This window comes from Cyprinodon variegatus, unplaced genomic scaffold, assembly GCF_000732505.1.
Source record: "Cyprinodon variegatus isolate N-32 unplaced genomic scaffold, C_variegatus-1.0 Scaffold329, whole genome shotgun sequence".
Taxonomy (NCBI): domain Eukaryota; kingdom Metazoa; phylum Chordata; class Actinopteri; order Cyprinodontiformes; family Cyprinodontidae; genus Cyprinodon; species Cyprinodon variegatus.
In genome coordinates, this window is record NW_015150782.1 from 402,287 (window position 1) to 410,507 (window position 8,221).

Consider the following 8,221-nt stretch of genomic DNA (forward strand, 5'->3'; position numbering starts at 1 on the left):
GGGTCTTCCAGCGAGATAATGACCCAAAGCAAACCTCTAAAAGCACGCAGGCATGGTGGAAAGGGAAAAGATGGACCGTTTTAAAATGGCCAGCAATGAGTCCTGATCTCAGTCCAATTAAGAATCTTTGGGTAGAGCTGAAATCTGCCATTGGAGAAAGGAACCCTGCAAATGTACAAGAGCTGGAGCAGATTGCAAAAGAAGAGTGGGAGAAAATTCCACCATGGAAGTGCCAGAAGGTTCTGGATGAACCTAAGAGACGTTTGGAGGCTCATTGCTGCCAAAGGCTGTGCAGCCAAATATTAGGGAGGGGAGTCAATATTGGTGCACAAGCTGGTTTTCTGTTTTGTCCTTTGGAATGAAAATATCTGTGTTAAAATGTTAACTGTCTTTGTTAAATTACTTTGGACCTTAAATTGAAAGATCTTGCTGATATAACTTTTGAACATTTCCATTTATTTCTGGAGATATTCACTCAGCTATGCCAAACATGAAGGGGAGCCAGTAATGCTGAGCAGGACTGTATTTATGTTGTTTTAATTCGATTTGGAGAAAACATGCCCATTCTTTGTCCAAGTTAAAAAGATGAAATAAAATAGTCTTAATTTTCAGTTATTGTTCGTTCCACTTTCAGACAATCATCAATACTTTTGACTCATGGTAATAAAAACTGTCCAAAGTGGAGGACAGGTTAGAAAGGTTGAGAAACTCACCTGTAGATCTTCACCTTGAAAAGGCTGCAAACATTCCCCACATGGTGGATGCTTCCTCTGGCAGCCATGCTGTGCTCTGACAGGCCTTCCTGTTATCCGCTGGATGTCTCTCTCTCTCCATCATCAGCCAAGCAGCTCAAAGTGCTTGTTGTTCCTGCAGCTTGTTAGCTCTTCATGTATCAGATTTTTTAAACTGTGGCCCCTAAAGGTGTGGATTTGTAAATCTGATTGTCTCTCGTTGTCTTGGTGTGTTTGTGGGTGGCTGTGCCACCAGGAGGCGGAGGAGATGCACATCAAAGCCATCCAGATCAAGGAGCAGCTGCTGGGCCATGAGGACTACGAGGTGGCTCTGTCTGTGGGTCACCTGGCCTCCCTCTACAACTACGACATGAACCAGTACGACGACGCAGAGAGGCTCTACCTGCGCTCCATCGCCATCGGTAAGCAGAAGGAAAACAGGCAGCCGGCTCCTCCTACCGGCCGACTACAGTCCTGCTTTGGACAAACTGTTTAGCTGCTGATCTTAGTAGATCAGGCTCTTAGAAATGTCTGTCTGGGGAACCTTAACTTAGGTCCCTCCCTTCCTTCCTCTTCCGTTTTTTCCTTCCTTTTTCCTGTTTTCCCTTTTCAAATGCCTTAAAATCATCATTTCTTTCTAAATGCCCCCCCCCCAGGGAAGAAGCTGTTTGGTGAAGGCTACAGTGGCCTGGAGTACGACTACCGAGGCCTGATCAAGCTCTACAACTCAGTGGGGAACTACGAGAAGGTCTTTGAATACCACAACGTACTGTCCAACTGGAACCGGCTGAGGGACCGGCAGTTTGCCGTAGCAGACGCTCTGGAGGACGTCAACACCACCCCCCAGCAGACCCAGGAGGTGGTCCAGGCTTTCCTCCAGGCGCAGAGCCTCGGCCCCTCCCGCCCATGTCTTGGCTAACCCCCCCTCCGAACACAAACACTCACCATTTCCAAAATGAAGAAAATCAGACCAGGTTTGAGTCTGGAAAGACCCCTGATGTGATGCTTCGTTTGCTCACAGCCAATTAGTCCAGTAGATGAACTTTGACCTCTGCAGCTGCTCGGCTGCTGCCGACGCTGCTCACACACACACACACACACACACGTGCAGTCATAAGGGAGACGCAGCCAGGCGAGGAAACGGGACGGCCTCTCCTCTTCCTCACTCGCCTTCATCCTCATGCTGAGGATCAGGGGGCTCCTTTAGGACGGGGGGGCTGATGATGAACACCCCTGATACTAAACCATGGTTACCATGGCGGTAACACATGGATATTTTTCACACTCATCCAGTTACTCATTACAGCTTATTGTACTTTTTAGTTGAAGCTTCCTGTAACTTTTTTTTAATTGAAGTGGACGTCAATAAACTCCTGCTTTTCAACTGCTTGTTGGAGTCAAACAGCCAACAGTGGAATGTGTTTAAACCAGCGGCTTTGTTCTCCTTCTTCTTCTCGTCCCAGTATGTCGGCCTTATTGAAATATCATCAGTATGTACGCAGAAATGTTTGATTAACTATAAAATATAGATATGTTAACGATGGAGGTGGCAGGAGGAGCCAAGAGGGACGAGTTTCAGGGCATCAGAGTGAGGACCACCTGATTTCACCATCCAATGAGGACTGCTCTGCTAATGCTAACAGCTAGCTTTAGCTTTAATAAGGTGGGAATTCGGTTAACGCTGCAAAAAAGGAAATGCAATGTTTTTAAATAAGTGTTTGTTCCCTCAATTTAAGCAAGTAAGACAAGTTACCAAAGAAATAAGACGGTTAACATTTATTATAAGAGAAAAACAAATTAACAATCTTATTTAAATGCACCATATGTAGTTATCGTATTTTAGAGCAGAAATACTGATTTTTATTGGTTGATCATCTTATTTACCTGCTTAAATTAAGGGCAGATACGCTATTTAAAAAAACATTTTTAGATCTGATTATTTTTTTTATTGAACATAAATAACTGAAAACTAATCGAGGTCAACACACTGCAAAAAATATAAATCTAAATACATCATTTTTTCTTAAAATGAGGAGGTAAGTCAGACACTTGGAAAATGACCATTTATATTACAAATAAGAAAAAAAAAACAATTGCATTGTTTTATTTCAAGTGCATATTACCCAATTGTCTTATTTTAAGAGTAAAATAACTTATTCCATCTTATTTACCTGCTCAGATTAAGGCTAAATACACTTAATATAAGAAATGTTTATTGATCTAGATGGTTTTTGCAGTGCATTACTTAGAGTTCACTGGTGTCTACCTGCTCCACACTAACACCACCCTGCTGTTAACAGTCTGTAGGTGGAGCCAAAAGAAAACCCTCCGAATGTGTGAGAGGGCTTTCAGTCTGTGAATACGGTCGTCTTCATTCTGTTGGGCACCTTTTTATGTTTCTTCTAACCAACTGAGCCTCCTGTCCTGCAGCGCTGCTGATGTCTTTAACTTCATGCCTTTTGTTTGAAGCCGCACAGGCGAGGTCAGGCTGCAGTTTCAGACCATTGTCGTGGTTCTGACTGTGGTTCTCTATGGCTCTGTATCAGATGTGAGGTGCTTGGATTTATAAAACTGTGCCAAGAATTGTTGCCCCCTGGTGGTAAAACATTAACAGCTGTTATTATTGTCCACAGTGAGTTTGCTCCAACCTTTACTCAGAAGTTTTTAGCTCTTTCATGCATCATGTCTGTCATTTAAAGGTGCAGTGCAGCCTGCATGGACTGCTCCACCTGAAATGGAAGAAGATGACTGGCTTGGTTGATCCTAAAGTGGGGTGCAGTGATGTGTGTGTGTCTGTGTGTGTGGGGGGGGGGGGTAACTGGTTGCATTTTTATGCAGCTGAGCCAGCAGTCAGAACCGTTAAATCTGCAGCATTACTAAACAGTCATGCCTTGTTCAAACACTGCAGTGTTTAAGTTTCCTGATGAATGAAGAAATCGCGCTCTGCCTTCAGGGAGCGGATGGACCCCTCCTGCTCCAGCAGCTTTCAGGACCTTTCACCTCTGGTGCTGATGTATGAACTAAACTCTGGGCTGGAGACGCTTCAGGTCCACTTCCTGCAGCACATTCATCAAAGAGTTGGCCTTCTTTATCTGGCTGCAACAAACCAACACTTTAAGCTCCTTCTTGACTCTCCTCTAAGATGGTAGAACTTGTGTTTGGTTCTGCATCGTGGATTTTCTCTGACAGGACGACTCTTGCTGTGCTGCATGGATGATGAAGGTAAAGTAGAGCTGGAGGCCATGGACACCAAAGGATGTTTTCACTGTTCTGTCATTGTTTCACTGCTGGAAGCATTAAAAGCATTGTTCCACTGATCGCAGTACATTTCCAATCTTTATTTTCTCTTCAAATAATTTCATCAGAAAAAAAGAAATCAACAGCCAGCCACACAGTATTAATCTCTCTATTGTTAACTACAATTTACATTGTTATCAAAATTTTCTGTTTCATATGGAAGAAAAACAGTCTGCCTTTTTTTTAACATCAATTTTTTTATTTTATTTTTTTATAAATTTCATTTTAAGTTTTTAAAGTTTACAACATACAGATAAACAACCACACTAATACACAAAAAAAGGCAAACAGGGCCCAGATGCACAAGACAAAGCATGAAACAATACAGTTGACATGGTGTACACACCACATGTACATACATAATCATGTAAACATCACATTTTAAACACTGAATTTTTTTAGACATTGAATTCCTTACTATAGAAGCCAGTCTTGTTTCCACCACTCTGTAAAAAAAAAAAAGATCTCATTATAATGAGATACTGTAGTATATCAAAATAATGATGAGATAGTATCTCAATAAGCAATCTATCGAGTGTAGATTGCTTTGGCTTGAGTTCACCAAAAGGTCTTTTGCAGCTGAATTTTTAACAGATAAAAATTGAGTGTAAGGAATTCAATGTCTAAAAAATTCAGTCTTTAAAATTTGTTGTTAGAAATTCAGTGTTTAAAATTCTGTATTAAAAAAAGGCAGATTTCAATGAGAAAGTTTCTCTTCCATACTGGGGGGGGGATATAGTTTGAGATATAAAAAAAAGCTCAGCATTAGAAAAGCACATGAAGAACGAGACAAACATTTCAGCAGAAAGAAAACATGTTGATATCCTAAAATTCAGATTTTAGGTACAAAAACTGGGGAAAGTATCAAACCATTGACGACACAATTATCAGCAGCATTTCTGCTTTCTATTTCTGCCTATTGATAAACCTCAACATTCCCTATTCTACAAACAATGGCCTCTAGTGAGGAGGTTGCTGAAGAATTGGGTCATTAAACCAAATCAGGGATTTAGGTTGTTCCAGTCACTTCTATGGCTGCATGTGTCTGAAGTTCACAGGTAAATTGATCTGTTTCCATGGGCCTATTAACCTCATTTTAATGTTAACCTCATTTTATTATGGTTTTATGTTATTGGCATCTTATCTGTTTGTATCCACTCTGTTCTCTCCTGTAGTTTCTTATTTAATGTTCACCGTTTTTACCTGCCTTAGGACAGCGGATGCAAACTAGCTGTTGTGCTAATTCTGGCATATTTACATTGATGCTTTATGAATGTTGATGAATGTGCATTGTAATAATTCAAATAAATAAATAAAAAAAATAAAAAAAGTTTGCTGAGGACCTTCAGTGTCCTGACCTNAAAGAAATCAACAGCCAGCCACACAGTATTAATCTCTCTATTGTTAACTACAATTTACATTGTTATCAAAATTTTCTGTTTCATATGGAAGAAAACCAGTCTGCCTTTTTTTTAACATCAAATTTTTTATTTTTTTTTTATACATTTTATTTTAAGTTTTTAAAGTTTACAACATACAGATAAACAACCACACTAATACACACAAAAAAAAAGGCAAACAGGGCCCAGATGCACAAGACAAAGCATGAAATAATACAGTTGACATGGTGTACACACCACACGTACATACATAATCATCACATTTTAAACTTGTTTCCACCACTCTGTAAAAAAAAAAAAAAAAATGATCTCATTATAATGAGATAGTATCATTATATTGAGATATTATCTCGTTATAATGAGATACTGTAGTATATCAATATAATGAGATAGTAATTCAATAAGCAATCTATCGAGTGTAGATTGCTTTGGCTTGAGTTCAACAAAAGGTCTTTTGCAGCTGAATTTTTAACAGATAAAAATTGAGTGTAACGAATTCAATGTCTAAAAAATTCAGTTTTTAAAATTTGTTGTTAGAAATTCAGTGTTTAAAATTCTGTATTAAAAAAAGGCAGATTTCAATGAGACTGTTTCTCTTCCATACTGGGGGGGGGGCATATTTCACCATTTTGACAGGATATAGTTTGAGATATAAAAAAAAGCTCAGCATTAGAAAAGCACATGAAGAACGAGACAAACATTTCAGCAGAAAGAACATCGGAGGTGGAGTCACATGAAGTCAATCTGACATTTGAGACGTTAGTTGTGTGTTTATGATGAGTGCGTTCAATTTGTCCGTGATCGCTGTCCACTGGCCATGTCCTTGATAAGATGGAAGTTTAACCACTGTTCTGGTTGCATCCACAGGTAGGGGAGGGAGGCGTCAGTTCTTCTGTGCCCTTCCACCATCACATCCAGGGGAGATCCAGTACGCCTCTGAACGACGTGTTGATATCCTAAAATTCAGATTTTAGGTAGAAAAACTGGGGAAAGTATCAAACCATTGACGACACAATTATCAGCAGCATTTCTGCTTTCTATNCTGGACAAGACCAGGACCGGTCAAGCTAAACGGGACTTAATTAGGTGTCCAGTCTGTATTTAATTGGGTGGAAACCAGGACAACGTGTGATGGATGTGAACGCCGCTTTACAATCAACAATGTTTACCTGACTGGTTGTGTTTTTTTTGTTTTTTTTTGCTGTTTTGTTTGTTGTTTTTGTTATATGTTCATAAAACAAAATAAAAACTTTAATTACAAAAAAAAGAAAATGTTAACGCTAGTGTCACTTCAGACTTAGCTCAAAGGAACAGTGTACTTAGATCATTATTTAGTCGAAATAGATGAAGATTTTCAGGAAGACGACACAGATGTGTGATGCTGCCCAGAACAGAGCAGTCTGTGTTGTTTGGGTTCAGGCTGATGGGGGGGGTTAAAGGTAACAATACAGCAGATGCTTTGGTCAAACTTCCTAAATGTTGGGATCTGGAGCTGTACCACCTTCCTCCAGCAGAGTGCACTGTGGGTCTCCTGGAGCTGGAGCCTTCCAGCACACCTGAGACGCATCTACTCATCAGGAGACCTCTCCTTTATAACCAGCTGCCAGACCTTGCTTCGACGCCGCAGTGTTGACCTTAGTTTGGTTAGCAACCTGAGCCTCTGAAACTAAAGAATCTTAGTCGTCTCAAGTGAGAGAACAGATTCTAACTCTCCTCTGTTTTTGCCTCACAGGAAACCTGTCTCTAGCCTGAAGCTCTGGGTGAGCTTAACCTGCCAGTCTGCCCTTTGTGAGCCAAACCTGAAGATTCCTATGTGGATTCCCCTGCTGCTCTTAGTGAAGAGCTGGAAACTCTGATCAAGGTCTGCCATTCAAAGTCAGAAGCTAGACGCTGCAGCTGCTTGTGTACTCTGCTGAACCAACAGTCTCTGGACCCAACGGTTCCCTCTCTCTCAAAGAGAAGCCCGGACCCAGTCAAGGTAGAATCTGAATTATCCAAGGACTCATTACTCATCTGCCTGCCTTGCTAATCAAACTATCATCTCTGCAGACTTCAGTGAACCAGCCCGGACCAGTTCCAGATCCTGTACATTATCTTGTGTTTTCTGAACCTTCAATAAACTCTGTTAAACTTTTACCCAGCCTCTGTTGTGTTCTGCATGTGGGCTAAGAACCTTAAACCCATCATGACACTAAAAGCAGTGGTAGTTAGGGTGGCTCTGGGGCAGCTGTTTATAATCAAACTTTATTTATCTCACATTGGTGAAATTTACCTCTGCATTTGGTGCCATTGTGCACCGAACAGGGAGCAGGGTGGGGTTAAGGGCCTTGCTCAGGGACCCAGAGGGGCAGTCTGTGGGGATCAAACCAGGTACTTGCAACCTTCCCAGAGCACAGCACTGACCACTAGGCCAACACTCCCCTCATATGTTGTTTGGGAGCGGCAGGGGGAATGGAAGGGAAATAAAGCAAAGGCACGACCACCAGTCCAAAGAAATCATTTAGTTGGAGAACAAGACTTAGACCTGATTTAGCTTATACTGGGTAGCATGTTGGTAGCATGGATTCAGCTGAAATTGTTGTGTTGGAAAGATGTAAGGATGAGGAGTAGTCTACTGATGTCAAGATTTGGTTTTGAGGTTTTTGTTTGGACCCAAAAGCAGAAGCTGAGAGGCAGAGGTGAGTTCTTGGAGGGTTTAATGAGAGATCAGGCAACAAAAACAGGTATCCAAAAATCCGACGTAAAAATCAAACACAAACCAGAACCATGGAGACATCAGGGGAAAACCATCAA

General features: G+C 41.1%; 1 protein-coding gene across 1 annotated transcript in view; it reads left to right on the plus strand.

Moving 5' to 3' along the window:
- LOC107091199 (amyloid protein-binding protein 2) overlaps positions 1-2,703 on the plus strand; it is an 8,229-nt gene extending 5,526 nt beyond the window's left edge. Inside the window, exons 9-10 of the mRNA XM_015384991.1 lie at positions 988-1,153; positions 1,388-2,703. Of these exons, the coding sequence (XP_015240477.1) occupies positions 988-1,153; positions 1,388-1,650 (429 nt within the window). The 3' untranslated portion in view covers positions 1,651-2,703. The remainder of the gene's footprint in view (positions 1-987; positions 1,154-1,387) is intronic.
- Positions 2,704-8,221: the final 5,518 nt, after the last annotated feature.